The sequence below is a fragment of the Microtus ochrogaster genome, chromosome 16 (assembly GCF_000317375.1).
Source record: "Microtus ochrogaster isolate Prairie Vole_2 chromosome 16, MicOch1.0, whole genome shotgun sequence".
Classification (NCBI taxonomy): domain Eukaryota; kingdom Metazoa; phylum Chordata; class Mammalia; order Rodentia; family Cricetidae; genus Microtus; species Microtus ochrogaster.
This window is the reverse complement of record NC_022018.1, coordinates 58,540,486-58,560,144: the sequence shown is the minus strand read 5'-3', so window position 1 is coordinate 58,560,144 and position 19,659 is coordinate 58,540,486. Positions and strand designations below refer to the sequence as shown.

The 19,659-nt window shown below is 46.3% G+C and overlaps 1 protein-coding gene across 2 annotated transcripts in view; it reads left to right on the top strand.

The window, feature by feature from the left end:
• Positions 1 to 19,659, top strand: part of Spock1 (SPARC (osteonectin), cwcv and kazal like domains proteoglycan 1) — a 459,458-nt gene that overhangs the window by 187,942 nt on the left and 251,857 nt on the right. The window contains exons 3-4 of one of the 2 annotated variants that reach the window (XM_026782919.1): positions 4,760 to 4,768; positions 10,817 to 10,862. In XM_026782919.1, coding sequence (XP_026638720.1) covers positions 4,760 to 4,768; positions 10,817 to 10,862 — 55 coding nt within the window. The remainder of the gene's footprint in view (positions 1 to 4,759; positions 4,769 to 10,816; positions 10,863 to 19,659) is intronic. The other variant, XM_026782920.1, reaches the window with a different exon arrangement.

Sequence of the window (19,659 nt, the reverse complement as noted above, 5' to 3'; positions counted from 1 at the left end):
CTGAAGGAGGCTGCATTCTGGCAAGAACATGATCTTCAAGTCAAGTGGACACTAAGTTCAGGTTTCTCCTTCCCACTAGCTATGCGACCTCCTTCTAACAGCAGGGTCTGTACCTGTGGTGTGCGGCTGTTTATTGTACTGTCTCAGACAGTTATCGTAAGGGTCAAATAAAAGTGTCTGGCCAGGTCAGCACTGGGCCACTCAGACTTGATGGCCCTTACCTGTGTCATCAGGATCACTATTAGTTTCTGCCTTAAATTTTTATTTGAACTTTTGCTGTACGCTTCATTTTGGTCCAAGCCTTGGCTCTTCTCCCACTTGGACCTTTCTTTTGCTGTGACAACATAAAGAAGCGTAACATATAGCAATGTAAAGAAGAGAGGATTTATGTATTTTTGTTTATGGTTCCAGAAGAGAGAATCCATCCTGGTGGGGAAACTGGATGAGAACATTTCATCCACTTGCAGGAGAGATAGTTAGACAGACAGACAGACAGACAGGCAGATGGTAGGTAGGTAGGTAGATAGATAGATAGGTAGATAGATATAGGTAGATAGATAGATAGATAGATAGATAGATAGATAGATAGATACATACATACATACATACATACATACATACATACATACATACATAGACAGATAGATGGATGGATGGATGGATGGATGGATGGATGGATGGATAGATGATAGATAGATAGATAGATAGATAGATAGATAGATAGATAGATAGATGATAGATGATAGATGATATATAGAATACAGAGAGATAGAGATAGAATGAGATGATAGAGACAGAGATAGACATATACAGAGATAGACTAGAGATAGATATATTGATGATAGAGATGTAGAGTTAGAGAAAGCTAGAGACAGAGATGATAGAGAAAAAAGACATATATACAGGAGGAGCTAGGAAGTGGGGCCAATCTATAATCCCTCAAACTCCCCGCACCCACCACCCCAGTGACATAGTTCCTCTGTTGAGGCTGAAGTTCCTAAAGGTCCCATACTCTTCCTAAATGGAGCCATCAACTAAAGATCAAGTGCTCAAATATACGGGGAACATGTCTCATTCAACCCACACCAAATTTCGACTTCCACAGGCAGTAAAGTCCGCTTGTTCCTGATGATTTGGGGATGCTGGCCATGAGGTAAGGATGCCACTGAGCACCCCAGTGCTGCACATCTTGACCCGTCCTCCCAAGTCCTCCCTGTGTCATTATTCTGCTTCTCTGGTCCCTGTGTCCCAGTTGGAGTCACCAAAGGGAGGCGCCTATTTCATTATCCTCCACTGTAGCCCTGTAGCCTGTGGTCTTGAATCTAAGCAGAAACGTGGGGCAGCTGCAGCATCCAGGGAATCAGGCAGAGGTGGGGTCATCGTCTACTCGTCCCGGCTCTCTTCATCCTTAGGTGTCTTAAACACAAGCGCCATGCTGGCAGTAAGGTCCCACAGTGAAGCCACCCCTCTCAGCCCCAGGGACTGGCCTCTGTGGAACCACAGAAGAGCAGCCGATGCTGCAGTGCGGGCTGTGGATCGGTCAGGTGCCACAGAGCTAGGAAGAGTGTGGGTTTCCAAGGCTAGCAGCAAGTCGGTCAGGTGCCCATGGGCTCCCGGGACAAGCAGCATGGCAGTGAGCTGGGTGGAGTGAGGGAAGGTAACCTGGGGACGGCGGGGAGTATGTTTCAGGTGGGGAGTGGGCAGCACGGCAGCGTTTCAGAAGTTAAGCAGATTTTGTCCTGTTTCAGTAAAAGATAAAACCCAAAGCATTCACTCCTGCCTGGAAGGAAGCCTATGGGCTGGAGTGTGACTGTGGTGAGCTAGCGGGGGTCTGCAGGGGTTGGGCCCTAGGGGCTCTGTTAGCAGGGCTAGCCGCTCTGGGTTGTGCTTTTTAGATGGTTACTGTTGGAGCCTGTGGAGAAGAGCTGGCAGTGCTTGTGGGAGGCAGGGAGGCCCTAGAAGCTGGGCAGTGACCTCCTCTAGATGAGGGTCACTGGACCTTAGGGGGGGCGTGGTCTTTAGAGGTAGACCCTCAATTCATGTTTCCAGGTCACACTGAATTGTTTTCTTCATGCCGGAGACTAGTAAAAGAGCCCACATTGAAAATATTTTGTTCTGTGGCTGGTATGTGTGCCATCTGTGGTGGCCCTGACTTTCCCTCTGTTACCTTTGCTCTGTTTGAATTAGTGTTTGGCCTATTTCCTTTGTCCTATTGAGGGCTAAATTATAATCATCGAGGATGCTCTTTAAAAAAATTCCATGCTGGGTGACGTCATGATGAACGTGGTCCCCTAGTCAGCCTCTCCAGGGTAGGATAGAAATCGGCTTGAATCAGTATGTCTGCATCATGTGCATGTAGTACTAGCAGTGGCCAGAAGAGGGCATTGGCTTCTCCTGGAACTGGAGTTGCAGGCTATGAGCTGTTCATGTGGGAGCTGGGAACCAAACCTAGATCCTTTGCAAGAGCAGCAAGTGCTCCTGAATGCCAAGCCACCCCTCCAGTGGAAGCATGTTCCTAGAGGCCAGTGGTCAGGAGTGGGGAGCTATCAGGAATCTGTGATACCCGGACAAGACTGAGTCTCAGGCCAGTTAACCTTTGTGCTTTCTGGGGTGGGACGTTTTCATGCTCCAAGACAGCAAGGGCTTTGTTTGGTGTGTTGGTGGCACGGGGACTTTCAGGGACCCTTCATCTGCATTCAGTATGCGAATCACTGACTACATAGGAATTTTGCCCATCGCAGCCTGGTCTCTGTGTTAGGAGACAGTAAATCATAATTGAAACATCTTAGGGTGTGTATGCTGTGAAGTAGAGAGCAGTCCAGCGTCATAATTCTGTCTCCTTCTGCTAGGCAGCTCTGTTCTCTAGATGAGGGTCACTGGACCTTAGGGGGGGGCGTGGTCTTTAGAGGCAGACCCGCAACTCATGTTTCCAGGTCACACTGAATTGTTTTCCTCATGCCGGAGACTAGTAAAAGAGCCCACATTGAAAATATTTTGTCCTTATTTTCCATTATAATTGGTCTCCTTTCAGTCAAGTCTAGCGAGAAGTCACATCATAGAAATTTTAAACAAGCCATTTCCACAGGCCCTGCTGGTCCCTACGTCCCTGGTGTAGCTCACTGATGTAAAGTTCTAGAAGCAGGCATGAGAGCACTTGCCTGTGGCTTGTTATTTCTGGATGCCCGCCATGCTGAGTACTGTGATCATGGTAAGGCTCTAAGAGCATCTTCAAGGTAGGTACCAGTGATCTCATTTCATGGAGAAGGAACACTACTCAGAGAGGCCAGCATATGTTACAAGGCCACTCAGCTAAGACTTGCTGGAGCAGGAACTCAAACCCACACCCGGTTCAAAGCCTGCCCTTGCTCCTGCTGCCTTTGAGTACATGGTACTGATTTCTCTCTTCACTGGATATTGACAAGACTGCCTTTCATTAGCTCAGACAACCTGGCAGCCTTGCTAGCGAGGGCAAGGGTCTGGGTGGCATTGGTCTTGCCCTGTGGTTCAATTTGAGTGTATACCAAGGACCCTTTTCATCATTTGCATCAGCAGAATGTAGCACGAATTTTAATTGGTCTTAGTAATAAAAACCTGGAGTCAGATATTAGGAGGTGAAAGCTGAAAGATCAAAGAAGCAGAGAAGACAGTCACTAGTTCTTACCTCTATGAAGTGCTCGGATCAAATGGGGTATCCTGTCTCTACAAGTCCTCAGACTGAATGCCCTCAGTTCCTCTTTCTACCCAGCCATATTCCTTCCTGTCTGCACCTTCCTAGTGTTAGAATTAAATGCATGTGATTCCTAAATACTGGGATTAAAGGTGTGAGCCATCACCACCTGGCTCTGTTTCTCTTTTAGACTGGAGCAATCTTGTGTAACCAGGGTGGCCTTGACCTCACAGAGGTCTGTCTGCCTCTGCTGGGATTAAAGGTGTGTGCCACCAACTGCCTGGCTTCTATGGCTAACTAGTGGTTTAGTTTTGTACTCTGATCTTCAGGCAAGCTTTATTTGTTTGATTACAAACAAGATATCACCACAGCAGAAGAACATAAGAACGGATATAGAACACAGTTGGGAGAAGGAACCACACACACACTTCCCTTTTCTGTTTGGACAAATAAGACCTTGGCACCCCAGTTTGAACGGCTCAATAGAGACATTCAGTCCCTGAGAAGGGAGAGCTCATTAAGGCAGTGGCAACTCTAATTGGCAGGGAAGCAGGGGTGGGGAGGTGGGGGAGTGTGGGAGGAAGATGAGTCAATCCTACTCACCTCAAGTATTTCCCAAGGTGCATGACCCTATGTTTGAAGTCCCCTCCAGCAGTGCTGGAGCTTCAGGGCAAATGATGCCTTTTTTGGAAATTCAGAAGCTCTGTTGTTCTTAGCCTTTGTTGTTGTCTTGGGATGTTTATTGATTGGGCTGCTGTTGCAGGCAATGAGTCATTTGACATTCCTGCAGATGGGAACAGTGGGTGAGTGTCTGGGTTTCATCAGAGTTCTGCTAATTCTCCTGCAGTGTGCACAGATAACTGAGACATGCCCCCACCTCCCAGTCATTACCTTTTTACCTAAGCCTTTTTCCGTGGGCTCTGTGGGTGATGGACCTTAGCAAAGGTGTGATGGTAGGCGGCTTAAAATAACTGGCTATGACCTTTATAGTGTTTTGAAATTTTGATGCATTTATCAAAAATGTGTACATTCCTTCTCATTGTTTGATGTGATTCTTTTATTTTTTCCCATTCATTATGCTTTCGGACTCAGGAAGTTGAGGTAGGTTTTGCTTTCAAATGTATGTAGACATAGTATCAAAATAGTTGCAAAATAAAATGTAAACTGTATCTCAGATCTTTAATCTCATGTTAAATATTTGCTTGTATTCAGCCAACCAGGAATATAGACATTTGTTTCTCATGGGTATATGTGAGGGATGTAATTTATCAAATGTATATAAACAGTCCATTGACTGTGTTATTTTTTCTCATTAGTTACACTAAAGTACGATTGTCAGTTATTATCTGTATTTTACTGGTGGGTTATTTATTGAAAGAGCAGAGAAACCCACATTGTTATTTTCTAAATCATTCTGTCTAAAGCCTGCAGGACTTTACACCAAATGTCAGACCAATTTATCAAAGAATAGCTCTATTCAGGGTGAAAGTGATTTAGAGTGTGTATACAAACATCTACCCACCTGTGTCTACACATACCTAATAGTTATGGGAATTTCTCAGGGGCTGCAGTGCTCTTAAAGCTAGATCGGCTGTCTTATATATGAAGCGATTTATCAAGAATTTATCATGTGCTGTTGAGTGATGCCCCAGGGAATAGGCAGGTAAGACTACCCCAGCTCAGACGTCACCTATGCCCAGGCATGTGTGTATGTGTTGTAGGGGCAGAGCCTACATGCACACTGAAATGTGGTACAGCACACAGCTCCTGTCCCTGGTCAACCCAAGTCCCATGAGTGATGTTTAAGATAGTTCAATTCTCCATCCAATCTAGACTGGGTGATCAGTTGACCATCTCATTCAGGGTCCCCATGGGGACTCTTCCTTGGTGCTGGTAGGGGCAGGCTTGGCAGAGGATAGATACACCAAGAGCATGTTGCTGGTTTAAAGATGTAACAGAACACAGCTCAGAGGTGAGGTGGCTGCATGGGGGGCTATGTCATTTCCCAGCAGAGGAGTGACTTTGCATCATATAGTGGATTGACTAGCAGGCATTATCCCTGTGCATAGGGAAGTGTCCAGTTGCACAATAGACAGCCTTACAAAAGCCTGGTCTAGAACTTACTTCTATTAGCCAGTTTAGAGAAACCTCTAACCCCAATAACCTACCTCCTTGCTACTCTACCCAGTCAATTGGCGTGAAAGGGGGGTGACCTGTTTTGTGTTGAGTCCGACTCCCGTCCTTCATGGGTCTTTTCACGGGTGTGTGCTCAGCAAAGCCAGCCTCCCTCTGAGAAGCTAGTAACTCAGAAATGCTATGTCCCTAGGACAGAGAGACACCTTTGTCTGTTGATTGACAGTGGCCCTGCAGAAGACCCTGCACGGACTGTTTTGCCCTCTCTGTACCTTGCTTCCTCTGCTCATGGCTTCCTGGTTCACCCCTGGTCCAGATAAATGAGGCCCTCATTTACGTTCCAGACTGGTAACTTGTATTGTCTCAGGCGATCTTCAGATGGATCTGCAGGGTTCAAACAGTTTAGCTAAAATATGTATGAGGGAGAAATTATCTGTTTCATGTGCACTCAGTGTCTTTGATCTGTGGCATCTGAAGCTGTTGTCTGTAATAAATTACCCCTCATCTTCATCTCCAGAGCCACGGCACTTGGGTGCTTTTGATTGGCTCTGCCCCCAGCTTTTCCTTGGAGTTGGCTTTAACAGTCTTTGTAGCTGAAATGGGAAATCCCTGGAGAATATTGGGGCTAAATTGCATTAGCCATTTTGGGGCTGTACTACAAGGGAAGAGAAATCATGTTCAATTGTGCTAGAGGACACGCCCATCCACGGTGAGGGGACTCGATTGCTCAGAGTCTGCAGAGGTTCGGCGTCATTTCATATTAGACCAACTGCAGGACTTCTTTAGCAGATTCGCAGGAGAATGGCAAGGCTCTTGTCCCATGTAAACATGTGTACAGGACTGGCTTTGGGGCCCCAAGAACCCCAAATCTGTGAATGTCCACATCTCCGAAATAAACTGCACAGTGTTTGCCTAGAACCTGCTCATGTCCCCCCTACCATCTACTTTACATCACCCCTGGATGTAAATGCTGTGCAATAGACTGTACAGTTTGGGAATAATTGTAAGAAAGTTGATGGTGTTCACTGCAAATGCGGATGTTTTTCAAAGACTTTTGGTACCTGGTTGAATCTGTCGAAGTGGCGCCTAAGATATGGAGAGCTGACTGTACTTATGGGTATCGTCATATACATTATGACTTGTGAATACACACACATTTGTCATTAGATTTTATGATATGTACCATGGGAATGAATATAAATACACACATGCATGCGCTTATAAACAACTTTATATATATTTGTGTAAGTATGTGTGCATAGGTGTGGATTCATGTGTGTGTATGTATATGTACAGACTTTCTTTTTACAGGACCTGATCAGAACAGAATATCTGTAACACAGTTAAAAATTCAGTTAATTCCTTTGCAGCAGCTGTCACCAGCCATTCATTTTATGGTGCCCAGTGCTGTGTTTCTGGGGATATTTAGCTAATGAGGTGAATGTTTAAATGTGATTTTTGTCTCTGTTGATATGATAGCATGGTGCTATAGTACTACCAGGTCTCTGGTTCTTCGTCTGCTCTGAGCACCAGCCGTCCTTTCCTTCCTCCGTCTTAGACATACAACAACCGATTTGCTCTCTGACGGCCAGGCTGGCTCTTCAGAGTGTTTACTGTCCTGAAACACTTCACGATGTCAGTCAGCAGTCAGTTTATTCATGCTTGAGCCTCTGCTTAGGCTGGTGGGTTCTTGGAGATTCCTAAGTAATGAGAGTTGGGTAGGTCCCTTATGGAATACCACGGAAAAATAGAATTTGCCTTTCATCCTAAGAATTGCTTAACTCCAGCTCAAGGCTGTGTCCCTCCCTGTTCAGAAGCCAACTCTCTTAGACCCTGCAGGGTAGACCACTAACTACAGACCCACACTGCCATTCTTGTTGCTCAGTGTGCACGATACATTAATGAGAGTTATTGAATTTAGTAAATGACTGTATTTCAACGTTTACTTTTCCAGTTAGGCTTATGTCTGAAAATTAACCTGTTTCTGGGTCCTTGCAAGTTCCTTTAAAGAATTCTATCATTAGGTGACCACATTTCTAGTCAAAAGGCAAAATCAGACAGACTAACCTGGCAAGTGCCCATTCATCCAACAGCCTCAACCCTGTCTGAATTTGAATAGGTATCAACTTTCCTGGGCTAGAACAATGGTCAGAGACAAGGTTCTCATGGTCCAGGTCTCAGCTTGTATTGCGTCTGGCCTCTGAAGTCCTGGGAGCAGGGATGGGCTGTCACACAGTGCAGCACTGGGGTGGCGTGGGACCAGGCACCCTGCTGCCAGATGAGTTTGCTACAAATGGCGCAGCCCCTGCGTTTTCACTGAGACAGAAGATGAAAGCCTGGCTTGCTCAAAGTGTCTTGAGCGTCAGGGGAGAGACCAGCCCTGGTATTGGTGGAGTGACAGTTTGGGACCATAGCTAGCTGTCCTTAAGTTTCTTAAGGATGCCAATGGTTAGTTGGGTGGAACTTGAGGATGAGCAGATTCCCAGGTGGTGTCTCTAAGTGGCTTTCTTCACCCCTGGCTTTTTGTTACCTTGGAGATCTCACCTCATCAACTTTTCTCGTAGAGTGAGCCAGCTGACGCAGCTGAGCAGTGTGGGCATCTCTGGGGGCACCTGTGCATGTTAGAATAGTGATCCCTCATGCCCTGACACCTCATGCTCTGACCCTGGCAGAAGACTCTCTCCCCGCTGCCCTGTGCCCATTTCCCTGATGAGCTTTGTTACATCGAGTACTTCACAGTGCTCATGACCTTGGCCTCTGGTGGAGGGTTTTCCACCAGCTACATTGAAATTCACAATAGCCCAAGCTTTGTGAGCTCCCAAGTTTTTTGCCTGTGTTTTGGTGATCTTCTTTCCTCTATAAGAGAGAAAGCAATCAGACGCAGGGCGTAGTTCCCCATCCCACTTGGCCTGCCTGGGTGAGAGGCCATTTGAAGGATTTATTTTCCATCATGAGTTTTCATTCAAGGTGTGCTTATACATTTGCAGTGATTAGGCGGTATTATTACATTTGCAGCAGGTTTTAAATATCCCAAGGCAGATACCAGCTTTTAGAGGCTTTATATTTAAAACCGTGCTTTTCCTCCTGAAAGAAAACCGTAAAAACAGCAATTAGAGTTAACCTGCAAAACGACAAGGTCCAGAAGAATGCTTCACATTCCAGCAGGGTCCTCAAGCGTACTGAATCATTAGGGAGTATTCTTTTCTCGTGACCTGCTCAAGCCTTTCTTGGACATCAAAGAGAATGTAATGTGTGAAATTAAAGCAAAGGAACTTACCTTAGGCTCCAGCCCTTCCCTTGGACACACATCCTCTGCTTTCAGAGCTCCCATGGATTAGGAGAGCACAGCCAAGTGAAAAGATTTCCGAAGAGCCTCAGTGCCCTTGAACTTGCTGACGTCCCCTTTGCATGAGAAGGGGCATTGGTGGGCAGCCTGGACAGTTTGCTATCTTTGTCCTCTGGTGATGAGACCATTCCTATTGGGCTGTCTCTTGCCTTGCTCTTGTGAACAAAAGACTCTTCTGGTAATAGGATTGTCTAAGGCAAAGAGGGTATTGAGCATCACACAGAAACATCGAGTGATAAACATCCCACCAACTTCCACCCTTTACCCAAGACCACTTAGCACTGGCTCATCAGCTTTTAGATAGCACAGTGCCCCGAATTTGGATTGTATTTAAAATAATAAGTGTGTGTGTGTGGGGGGGTGGATGTTGCAGATAGATTATTCTAGACTTTCTCAGTAATTGCTCATGGGATAGATCTCAAGTCATGTGATTATGACAGTCATGTCGTAAAATTAAAACTGGAGCAAAGTGGACCAGCTCCTTAAAGTTAAAAAGTGGTTAGTGCTGAATCTCCGGGATCCAGGGGAGGCTGTTCGTGTTTGTTCACACCCTGTAAAATGGAATCACTAGCCATGGAGCATTATGTTCTGATTTAACTCTAAATCCAGTTTCCTAAAATTTTTGTGGGCTTGAGTGGCCTCAACAAGAATCTCGTATTAAGTCAGGTAACTGATTGAGGAGGAAACCAATGACATCCACGGGAGATCGTGTGGGAGTTGAGCTGCATCATAGGACAGTGAGGGCAAAATTAAACTAATCGTGCACTTTGATCTAAATTAACTTCTCCAGAAGGGAAGTTGAGGGCTTGTTTCAGACAGCCATTTGGAGGTGTCTGTGATGGGTACCTGCCCCAAACCACACAGCTAACAGACTATCAGCTGGAAAGGGCAAGTGCCCTAGAAGTGATGTGGTGTGAGACTGAACAGTCTAGCCTTACTGGTTTGCAAACTGTGGGTGTTCTGGGCAGGGTGAGGCCAAGGATGCTTGTTTAGAAGGGAGAGGGTTGCTAGAATTGAGGAGAGGTTAACAGAACCCTGAAGAACGGAGTGATGTAGTTTCTTGCAGTTTCAAAGTAATGAAGAACCCACCTTGCCAGGTGCTTGATGCAGACTGCACGCAAGAGTGACGTGGCTGTGGTTGGAGCCGGATGGACTCCATCCCCAAAACTAAAGACTTTACGCTAAGCACCTCGGGGGTGTTCTAACATTTGAATGGTCCTCTGGTTTTAGGCTCTGTAAGTGTTGAGGAACTGGAAATGTACACCTCAAGTTATATGTCTCCATGTAAAAGAAATGCTGACAGTTAAATTATCAGCTGTTACAAATACAGGGGCTTAATCGTAAGTGAGAGCCGCCCAGGCATCACCTACGGTACAGCTGATAGCAGATACACCTCACACGTAGGAGATGGCTGGGCGGATATGTCAAACCAAGATGAGCAGAGCTGTTTCCATGCCAGCCTGAGATGTTTCTATAACTCCCAGTGTTTAGTATGTACAATTTGAAAGGCGAGAATTAGAAAAGTAAATTGACATTTTTTTTTTTTAATCGCATTCTCATGCTTGTTTGGGGGAAGATTCTCCTTTGTGTTTTGGGAAGCTGGATGAGGCAGTTTTTCTGCAGGGAAAGGCCTCTGATGTCTGACCTTCGTTTCTACCTTTCTTTCCTAGGATGACTATTTCAGAAACTGGAATCCCAACAAGCCCTTCGACCAAGGTAAAGGATGCATCATGGGAAATACCGACGCATTCTCTCTTCCTTGCATGCAGAGTTGAGTCTCTCTCTTTCTCTCTCTCTCTCTCTTTCTCTCTCTCTCTCTCTCTCTCTCTCTCTCTCTCTCTCTCTCAGAAGCTACCTTGCTTTCTTATTTTATTGACTTTGGATCCTGAACTAAGTGGGGTTGGTAGAAAATTTTTATCCAGTTGGGTATTTGTCTGAGGTTATTTGTAGACAGATTTGCACAATTTTTAAAACTTGAGTCAGCTAGTGAAATTATTGATTGATTTTGTTTAAAAAAAATAGCAGAGTGATTATCAAGCTTGTGAATCGTGGGGCCGGCTATACCCTGACGTTTTACTCATAGAATGTAATATGCTGAAAGATGTTCCCCCATTGAATGAGGGAAAAAAGAAAAATTCTGGGAGATTTTGGATACTTGAAATTGTTAAATGCATCCCTTTATGGTTTTTATTTAAAAAACAATTTATGTATTGTATGTGTATTCCTGTGTACACAGACATATACATGTGTAAGGTCAGAGACAGCTTTCAGGATTTGGATCCCCTCTTCCCCCATGTGGGATTCAGTATCACAGTTCACTGGGCGTGGTGGAAAGTGACTTACCCCCGGAGCCATCTAACCAACCTTCATGGTGTCTAGTGAGAAGCTGTCGCTATATCCGCTCACGGACAGGCTGTTGTCCTTGAGTCCTTCCCATCTGTCCCAGCAGATGTGGTGGAACTGTTTCCATGGGGGCAGACAGAAGTCACTATGTCCTTGTGTGATTTATTGGGACGCAGTGAGGGCTGTCCTATTCCTGCTGTCCCTTGAGTGGCAGCTCTCGGCACTGACATCACTGCTGAAATGATGCTAAATTGTGCTGTGGATATACGTGTGCCATTAAGCCTGAAACTCAGAGGCGACACCATCTACCATGCATGTTTCCCAGCGCTCGTGATTCTGAGTATTGGCTTCTGTCAGTCACTTGCCCTGGGCGCCGCTTTTTCTCATCAGGAGAACTGACGTTCAGGTCTTCATGTCTGTTTATATCCCAAACCTTAAAGCAATGCATCATTTTGTTTATGCAGTCCCACATGCCTTTATCCATCCATTCAGCTGCCTACCCTGGAAAATGTATGGCGCTTCCGCTGTCTGCACAAATGCAAAGCCAAAAATCCAAACAGAGAGCAAATGAAGCATGGTTAGTGTCCACCTGAGGTGCGAGGAGAGAGCGTGGCCATGATTTCCGTGGGATGTGTTAATGACCGCAATGCAGGAGTGTGCAGGGAAGAGTGTCTGGCTGTGTAGAGGACCGTGGCAGGGGATTGTGGGTCTGTATATTCGAGGGAAGGAGGAAGGGTGTGTGCAGAGAGCTTTCCTTTGGAGGCTTTGCCTGGGATGCACTCAGTCACCCCAACAATTCCCAGTAGCATATATAAAGGTATTAGTCGTTTATGCTAAGCATTTCCTTGACTCAAGTGTTCTTAGAAGACTAAACCTTCACTTAGGAAGAATCCTCGTGACGCAGAGTGGCACACGCCCGGCTTGTGTGTGATGGGTGAGTCTGTCCAAAGACATCTGCTTCAGGCTCTTGGTTGTGACAACGGCTCAGCTGTGGGGTACCCTGAGCTGCTGCTTCATGCTGAGATGCAGACATACTCCTCCTAGGATCCCCGTAACCACCAGGCTAACTTCCTTCCAGGGCGTTCAGACAAATGAATATTCCATGAAGGGAGGACACACGAGAGAAAGGACTGTATGAAGGCAAGTGCTGGTCGCCATCTGGATATATAAATGGTTGCTCCCCTTGTTCTGATGGTCACACAGGGATGCCATCTGGAAATATAAATGATTGCTCCCCTTGTTCTGATGGTCACACAGGGGTTTTTGAGTCCCAAGGGAAACATAACATTTAAGCCCACTTAGGGGAAAACTCCTGACAAGGGTTTTGCCACTGTTCTGAGTGGAGCCCTGCTCTGCTTGGAAACTTAGGTCTGCTGATACTTAGATCTCTCCAAATCTCGTGATGTTTAAGCGTACAGCGGAGAGTCCTTCCTGGTCCCTCTGTGTGACTGCTGTGGTCATGTAGAGACACAGCCGCGGGAGAGCAGCGAGCAGAGGGTAGCCTTTGCTTACAGTATGAGCTCCAGCAGATGTCGTTAAGTACACTGTGTGCAGCACACGGTGAAATAAAAGCCACAGGCAGAGATGACGTCGGGCATCTCATCCTTGGGAAAGCAGGGGAATCACTGAACTCCAGAGGACTTGTCAGCAACACGAAGTCATTTCCATTCTGTCTTGATTTGCTCTCTGATACTGTAATCAAACATCACATGATCAAAATCAACTTGGGGAGGAAAGGGTTTATTTGGCTTACACTTCCACATCACTGTTCATTACTGAAGGAAGCCAGGACAGGGACACAAGCAGGAACCTGGAAGCAGGAACTAACAGAAACCACGGAGGAATGTTGCTTACTAGCTGAATCCTCCTGGCTTGCTCAGCCTGCTTTTTGTATGGCCGAGGACCACCAGCCTAGTGACAGTACCACCCACAGTGGATTGGACCTCCATGGAAATAATTAATCAAGAAAATGCTCCACAGACATGCCCAAAGGCCAATCTGATGGAGACAATTCCTTAGCAAGAATCCTTCTTACCAGGCAACTTTAGTCTGTGTTGAATTGATAAAAATGAACCAGATACTATCCTGATCTGAATACAAGGCTGAGGAGGTGGCCCCGTGGGTATAGTGTCTGCTGTTTGGATGTGGAAGGTGGCCCCGTGGGTACAGTGTCTGCTGTATCAATGTGGGGAGGTGGCCTCGTGGGTATAGTGTGTGTTGTGTGGATTTGGGGAGTGGCCCCGTGGGTATAGCGCCTGCTGTATGATGTGGGGGCTTGATTCTGGACTCTCAGAACCTACAGGTGCAGTTGCAAACCTACAGTCCCTGTGCTCCTGGAGTGAGATGAGAGGCAGGGGCAGGACAGTCATCAGAAGCTTGTGGGCCAGCTAGCCTGCACACACAGGGGCAGAGAAGACACTCTTCCCCAAGGAAAGTGGACTGCAAAGATCAACACGGAGGTTGCCCTTTGACCTCACATGCCCACTGTGTCACGTACATACCAGTACGTACATGCATACATGTACATGCATACACATACATGCACACCCCCACATACACACACAATGGAGGTTACAGGGGGAGAAAGAAAAAGGAGATGATCTCAAAAGAAGGTTTATACCAGGAGATGTTTATTTGGCACAGAAGGAAGTTTTTGGAAACACTCATTTTGTTAAAGCCACCTAATATTTAATACTGGTCATAGAAACCGAACAAAGGAAGGCCTCTCTGGTGAGACATCCCTGGTCATATAGATGTGGAGCGTGTGAGCGCTGGCTGACGGGCGCATGCCGTGGGTGTGAGCAGGGTGAGATTTGGCTCATCGATCCGTAAGCTGGTACATGCTTGCACAGATGACAAGGCACCATCATGGTTGTTGTCACTTTCTTTAGCCTCAGCTTGGCCTCGCACAGGCTGTGGTTTTGGTCAAGCTTGCTCCCCATGGCTGCATACTCGATCTTGCTGATACCAGTTCCCTCCAGTGTGCTGTCGGGAGTACCCCGTTCTCTTTCCCATCTTTCTGATGGAATGGGCTTGATGAGGACAGTTGTCCATAGAGTCCAGAGGAGAAAGAACAAGATGATCTGGGAACTGCAAAACTGTCATTAGGAAAACAAGAGTCTGACTGGGCTGGGGTGGCGCACACCTTTAATCCCAGCTCTTGGGAGGCAGCGGCAGGCGGATCTCTGTGAGTTCAAGGTCAGCCTGGTCTACAAGAGCTAGTTCCATTCCAGGATAACTAGGGCTGTTACACAGAGAAACCCTGTCTCACGAAAAAAAAAAAAAAAGTCAACCCCCCCCATAAAAAAAGAAAAAGAAAAGAAGAAAGAAAGAAAGTGAAAAAAGAAAATAAAAAGTGTGGCTTTGGGGTCCACAGAATTTGGGTTGAAAAGCTATGAAGCAAATTCTAATGAGTTATTTCAAAGGCTCCCAATTGTCCTTTTATAAAAGGAACACTAAAGTTTATAAAAGGAACACTGAAGTTGGTTTGCAGTGTTGCTTATGAAGAAGCTAGATTACTGCTATTATATGGGGATGAGGAAGGTTTTGTGTGTGTGTGTGTAATTGCCCACATTGTTATGTTTAGAATGTAATTCTGATGACTTGAAGATGTCGCAAAGTGATAGAGCACAGATGGATTTAGACCTCTGCTGTGTATGTGGTTCACTCAGGAACGAGCCTGGTGGTCTACGTGGGTACAAAGTCCCAGCTGAAGAAACAAACTGCGTTAGGAGGGAGGGCCGTGAGACTCATCAGGAGACTTGTCAGGGACAAGTGGATTTCTGTCTAGAGAAAGCTGTGGGTGTTGAAGGACAGCACATGACGGTTGACTTTGAGAATGCTGCCCCTTTGGCAGTGAGTGCATCATTCTGGTCTAGCAACCCAGCAGGGGCTTACCCTCAGCCTATGCAGGTGACTTCAGGACACAGCAGGAACAGGTCTTCAGATGTAAAAGAAGCCCCGTCCACCTGCTGTCAACTCAAATGACAGGAAAGACGAAATCCCTGGGACTTTGACTTCACAGGTTATCCCAGCATCCCAATAAGCTCAAATCCTGAGGCATCACAGAACCATTCGAGGGGAAATTTTCCAACTGAGAGGAGAGGATGGTTCCTATGCTCCAGCTGCCTTTGGGGTCCCAGAGCTCTGTGAGGGCTACAGCATGCTGTGTCGCTGGGCTGAAAGAGGCATGGGGACAAGATGGCTCACTGATGAAGTTGGTGGACCTCTTCCACTTAGATGAATCTGCAAGTTTCACATTCTGGATGAGCTAGAGATGTAAGTCTCTGTAGTCATCTTCTTGGCATAGAAGAGGTTCCACAGAGCCTCTGCTTTGCATTCATTTAGCTTTGAAAAACAATTTTTAAGGCTTCATTCACCTTCTCTGAGCCTGGGAACTGCTATATTTCAGAGGCAGCTAGCCTGGTTTGTGGGAGGCAGTGTAATAGTTTGCCCCCGCTGCCTCCATTTGGAGGAACAGGCTTCACTTCTCCATTGCCACACAACTTCAGGAAGATGTTTTCCCGAACTCAGCACTTCTGATTCTCCTACACCTCACTCCAGATAAGTTCATTCTCTTCTCCCCATTTCTTGTATGCCTTGACTCTGACAATAAAATAACTATTATTTTTTTTTTCAAATTGGAGTATTGATTTCTAAATGTTGCAATTCAACCCTGGCAGGAAGAGAACATTATTAATTCAAATATCAGTGTTCTTGGGTTTAACTCCAACTCTTGGCTTTGATCAGGTTAAAAGTTTGGTCTTACCTCTTTGACTTTGCTTGTTTGTTTTCCCAAGAGAAATAAACCATAAGATATGTAATATTGGTCCCAGGGAGTCGTCCTTGGTCCTATCTCCCATTTTCATTTCCCTAAAGGTGACAGAACTATTACTTAGCTTTTCTTTCCCTGTCATTTGAACATATGCACAAGGTGTTACATTAAATCATGTATTTCACAGTAGAAACCAGTGTCTCTGTCTTTAGCGTGTGAAGGCACTTCAGCATACCGTTTGACATTTTGTTTTTGTAGTTGTAGATTTAGCAATTTCTTTACAATGTAACCTTCCTGCAGGTGCCACATTTTACTCCAGTTCCCTGTTGATGGATGGCTACATTGTCTCTATTTGTTTTGGTGTTGGGGTACTTTTTATTAACAACATCAACAGGCTCACAAAGACTTTCCCGACAAGCCTTTAGACACACAGCAGCATCTCCCAGAGGGAATCTAGGATGGGATGTCATACTGGCTAGTTTTATGGTAACTTGACACAAGTTGGAGTTGTTTTGGAAGAGGGAACCTCAAGTCAAGAAAATGTTCCTATAGATTAGCTTGTGGGCAAGCCTGTAGTGCATTTTCTCAATTAGTGATTGATGCGAGAGGGCCCAGCCTATTGTGGGTGGTGCCATCCCTGGACTGGTGGTCCCGATTTGTGAAAGAGAACAAGCCAAGTAAGCCACAAGGAGGAAGCCAATAAGCAGCGCCCCACCATGGCCCCTGCATCAGCTCCTGCCATGCCTGAGTTTCTGTGCTGATGTCTCTGGATGATGGACTGTAATAGAACTGTAAGCTGGGATAAACCCTTTCCTCCCCAAGTTATTTATGCTCATGTGCCTTATCACGGCAATAGTAACCAAAACTAAGACAAATACAGCCATGCCAGTGTTAAAATGGCCAACTCTGGCAAATCCCTTGGCCTTTCTTGACTCAAGGTTGCCCGTCACTGATAGAAGGCTTCCCCGTAGCATTTCCGGGTGCTCAGTTCTAAACGTGAGCTTCCACGTGTGTTTTCTTGTAGAGGAAGTAAAAACGAAGCATTCAAAATGTAATGCTTTTATTTTAAAGTTACAGGTTTACCAATGAGGTATGACTATAACTTCAATAAAACCAGCAGAATTAAATGGACCTTTTAACCACCAGGGTAGGGAGGGACATTTAGTGTAAGCAGGAAGAAAGGCCCAGGCTGGGGCTGCTTCCTTGCCTCAGTGCCCTATGGGAACTTGCAGTGGTGTGGAGGAAAGGGGAGGGGCGAAGGGCTCCTGGTTAGGTCTTGCTTATGCCATTATGTAGTGGCCCCATTCACACCCTTGGCTCTCTCATTCGCGGAGAGGCACTAATGTGCAATTCCATCTGGATAGACATTCGTGGAAGTGGCTGTTTATGCTCACAAGGGCCAAGGGGCTAGCTAGGTAGAGAATCTTCCTAATGAGGCCGTGCTCTTTCCAATCTATTCTGTTAGGTGCCGTGTGCAGGCTCCTCGTGGTCACACAGTGCTGGGACAGATTGCATAGGAGGCCCTGGGACTGCTTCCTAGGGCCTGTGTCCCCAGACTTCAGGAGCAAACACCACTCAAGGTTGTGTTTCCCCTATTCGGGAGGGATAATGGAGTCATGAGGACAGAAGACAGTAAAACTCACCTTGCAGTCATGGGCACTGTGGCTTCCATGTACGAGCCTCCCCAGAAGGTGCAGTCTGTTCTGAAGTCATGCTGATCACTTTCCCCCAGATTTATGATATTTGATGCTAGTTTTTATCCAAGGGGGATCTACTACTATTCCACCTTCTGAGTAGGGCAACAGCCCCTGGATCTGTTGTATTTGTTGAACTGTAATCAACCAGCTTTGGCTTAGGTGAATTCTCAACAGAGTAAAATATGTCAGCTGAATTTAAAAACGATCCACCTATAAGGCTGGTTCAGCTGGCTTCTTGGAGAGCACAGAATGGATTCATGTTTTTCTCCATTTGCACAGAAGGAAGATAGCTACTTAAGAAACTGCTAGACCACTCCGTGCCTGAAATCAAAACATTTTGTTTGTTAATACCCTCACCTGTATTATGTAGCATGGAATCAATGGAGACCTGTTCAATGTTCTTTTTACATAGTCACCGTGTCCCCGGGAGGTAATGGTGTCTGCTGGGAGAAGGCACTGGCTCTGTAGCTTTGAAGACTGGCCTCCTTTCCTAACTACCCTTCTGTAACCCTGTGCAATAGGACAGGCATCTGCCTTCCTGGGCCTAGGGATCCGTGTGTCTATGCTAGAGCTTATGGGGTTTTTTATACCTGCAGTCTGAGGGATCTGCAAGATTGATCCAGCCCTATAATACAGAGCACAATGAGCGTGGATACATGATTACCGTTTCATTCCTGAGCCTCAGATGTGGAAGGATCTGAAGGGCTGAGAATGAGCTAGAAGGTCTGTCAATCACCTAGCCGTGTACTTACTTGTAGGTGTGTCCCTTACTGTAGTTTGCTCCCTTGATTGAAACCTGGTAAATATGACCAGCCAGAGGGTGCCTCGAAGGTGCCCCAAAGAAGCTCTCATGGCCAGGGAGCTCAGGTCAGGGGTCATCAGTCTTTCCAGGGTGATGTTTGGTAGAGGATCCCAGAAGAAGTACCTGGTGCCTTCCTAAAGATGACCACACATTGGAGGAGAGCTGCACTGGAAGCACATGGTGGGGAGGAGTCGTTTCTGACCATGATCACATGATCAGTCAGGGTTATAGAGTCCACGGGGGGGGGGGGACGGACTCCCAGCTATCTGGGCAGCAGAGGGCTGAGCAGTTCCTGGCCAGGGGTAGCTGTTTATCAGGGTCAAGAACTATGTGGATGGCCTCAGCAGCTCCTGCTCTTCACTTCAGATCAGGTGGAAAAGGTCACAAGAAACCCTTGCCGAGGCAGGAAGGCTCCAATTCGGTGGGAAAGGTCGCATTTCTGTTGCTGTTATAGAATACACTGACAAAAACCAGCTCAGGGATGAGCGAGTCTACTTTTCGTTTACAGCTCCAGCTTATATAGGCCATCATTTTGGGGAAGTCAAGGCAGGAACTTGAAACAGCTGGTCACATCACAGTCCTATTGAAGAGCACAGAGGAATGCATGCATCCATGCTGAGTGCCGGTCTAGCTTTCTCTACTCTAACACAGTCGAGGGCCCCTAGCCAGGGAGTAGTGCTGCCCACTGCCAGGCTGGGTCTTCCTGTATCAGGTAAGGCGATGAAGGCAATTCCACACATACGCGCGCGCACGCGTGCGCGCGCGCACACACACACACACACACACACGTATACACACACACAGGTAAATTGGATCTGGACCCTCTCCCATTGAGACTCCTTTTCAGGTGATTCTGGGTGGCACCAAACTGCCCATTTAAAGGAACTGTGTATTTGT